Source organism: Asparagus officinalis, chromosome 5 (genome assembly GCF_001876935.1).
Source record: "Asparagus officinalis chromosome 5, Aspof.V1, whole genome shotgun sequence".
NCBI classification, from domain to species: domain Eukaryota; kingdom Viridiplantae; phylum Streptophyta; class Magnoliopsida; order Asparagales; family Asparagaceae; genus Asparagus; species Asparagus officinalis.
This window is the reverse complement of record NC_033798.1, coordinates 65361235-65363781: the sequence shown is the minus strand read 5'-3', so window position 1 is coordinate 65363781 and position 2547 is coordinate 65361235. Positions and strand designations below refer to the sequence as shown.

The window sequence follows — 2547 nt, the reverse complement described above, 5'->3', positions numbered from 1 at the left end:
ACTTACTTATTATGTGTTGAATTGAATTCTAACATACCAAGTACAAGCACCAGCACATCGGCAGATCCTCTACCCCAATTATATGCTGAATCAAATTTATACATGTCGATTCAATCATCTTTTGTGACAAATCGACAGCAAATCAAATCTTCGGAAGCAGACTTCATAGTGCCAGCCAAGGCTAATGACCAAAAAGACATCATCTTTAGGAGGAGTGACGGCCCGACGTAAACTTTTTTGGAAGAATCTGAGAAGGAGGAAAAATATCTGCAATTCTTGTATTTCACACCAACAACCCGAAAACTTATGAAGAATATGGGATACGACTTCATCCATAAAGAAGACTTAAATTTCGGTAAAGGGATCCGGACACCAATCAAATCCGCTTATGTCCCGGAAGAAAAGTCGTAAGATTACTCGTCGTGGGTTAGGTTATGAATCCCCACCATTCACGCTGTGTTTTGGAACCAAAGGAGAGTCATATGATGATTCTTGCACCTCATCTTCTGAATCCATTTGCTAGGAGTCCGACTCTAGTGAAGGAGCTATGTTCAGGACACTCATGGCCAACACGACCTCAGCATCTCCAATAGAAAATCAAGAAGATGACCAATTACCTCTGTTTGATGACCCGCTAAGCCGATAGCTGGGTATACAGTGGGAACACCGCTTCGAACAACGTGAGCCTACAACTGATGACAAAGTGATTCAAGTGAACATGGGAGACGAGATTAACCCAAAACCCATATTCATAAGCGATAGCTTGTCGCCCAAAGAGAAAAAAGACCTCATTACTAGTATGAGAGTATATTGATATCTTTGCTTGGAACTATTAGGATAAGCCTAGGCTTGATCTCCAAGCGGCTATGCATCGATTAAATATCAAACCAGACGTCAAGCCTTTTAAACAACAACAAAGGCGATTTCAGCCTCAAACCATGGAGGCAATTGAAGCTGAGGTCAAAAAGCTCATCGAGTCAGGATTTATTTGTGAAGAGAAGCATCCTGATTGGGTGGCCAACATTGCCCCTGTTATGAAAAAGAATGGGAAGATTCGAGTGTGTATTGACTTCCGAGACTTGAATTCAGCTTGTCCTAAAGATGATTTTCCTTTACCCACACGGACGTCATTATTAAAAATACGTGCGGGTTTGAAAGGATGTCTTTTATGGATGGATTTTCAGGATACAACCAAATCAAAATGTATCCTGATAATGAAAAGCACATATCCTTTCGAACGCCTTCGGGAATATACTATTATACAGTAATGCCCTTTGGGTTGAGGAATGTCGGTGCTACATATCAACGTGCCATGACCTCCATTTTTCAAAAACATCTATGGAAGACTGTGGAATGTTATGTGGATGACTTGGTCGTTAAAAGTCATAACAAGGGAAACCATTTGCACGACTTGAAAACGATGTTCGACCTTATGTGGGCACACCAACTAAAGATGAACCCAACTAAGTCATTTTTAGGAATGACTAGCGGTAAATTCCTTGGGTTCGTGGTCACATCTAATGGAATTCGACTTGATCCAGACAAAGTCAAAGCCATCCGAGAGTTGCCACCTCCTAGAAATCTCGAAGAGCTTCGGGGCTTACAAGGGTGATTAGCATATATTCGCAGGTTCATTTCTAACCTGTCAGGTAAATGCCAACCGTTCTCAAAACTAATGAAGAAAGGGGTATCTTTTGTGTGGGATGAAGCTTGCCAGAAAGCATTCGAGGAGATTAAGCAATATCTCTCCAATCCGTCAGTATTGGTTGCACCAAAGTCAGGTAAACCTTTCTTGATATACATCCGGGCTACAGATCATGCATTGTCAGGACTCTTAGCACAAGATGATGAAAACGGCCAAGAGCAAACTGTTTACTGTCTTAGTAGGACTTTATCGGGTGCTGAACCTCATTATCCTCTTATTGAGAAAGAATGTTTGGCATTGGTCTTCACAGTCCAAAATATGTGATATTATTTGGTTAGGCAAACCATACATGTCATTTCTCAGATCAATCCTATTCGGGTATTCATGACACAACCCAACATGTTGAACTGATGACTCGCTAGATGGGCATTGTTACTCTCCCAATATGATATTCATTTCAAACCTCAAAAGGCAGTGAAAGGTCAAGCTATTTGTAACTTTATGGCTAACCATCCATTAAAGGGGAATGTGGAATTGTATCAGGACATACCAGATGAAACATATGAAGCCAATGCTATTTTCAAAGAGTAGGCATGGCAACTATATTTCGATGGTACGGCAAGAGCAAACCCTGCTGGTCGAGTTATTGCCGGAGTGGGGGTAGTCTTTATCTCTCCACAAAATCATGTGCTACCACGGGCTATTTCTCTAACAGAGCCATGCTCTAATAATGTAGCCGAATATAATGCTTTGCTGGTTGGCATGGATATAGCTAGATAGCTGGGGGTGAAGTACCTAGAAGCATATGGCGACTCACAACTCATCATTAACCAGATTAAGAGAGAATATGTGGTTAGAAATGAGGATCTCATCCCTTATCATACAACAGCGATTGCATTGGC

General features: G+C 41.3%; 1 protein-coding gene across 1 annotated transcript; it reads left to right on the top strand.

Moving 5' to 3' along the window:
* Nucleotides 939-1969, top strand: LOC109841940. The gene is made up of 2 exons (XM_020410863.1): nucleotides 939-1062; nucleotides 1650-1969. Exons 1-2 carry the CDS (start codon nucleotides 939-941, stop codon nucleotides 1967-1969), a joined length of 444 nt encoding a protein of 147 aa, XP_020266452.1.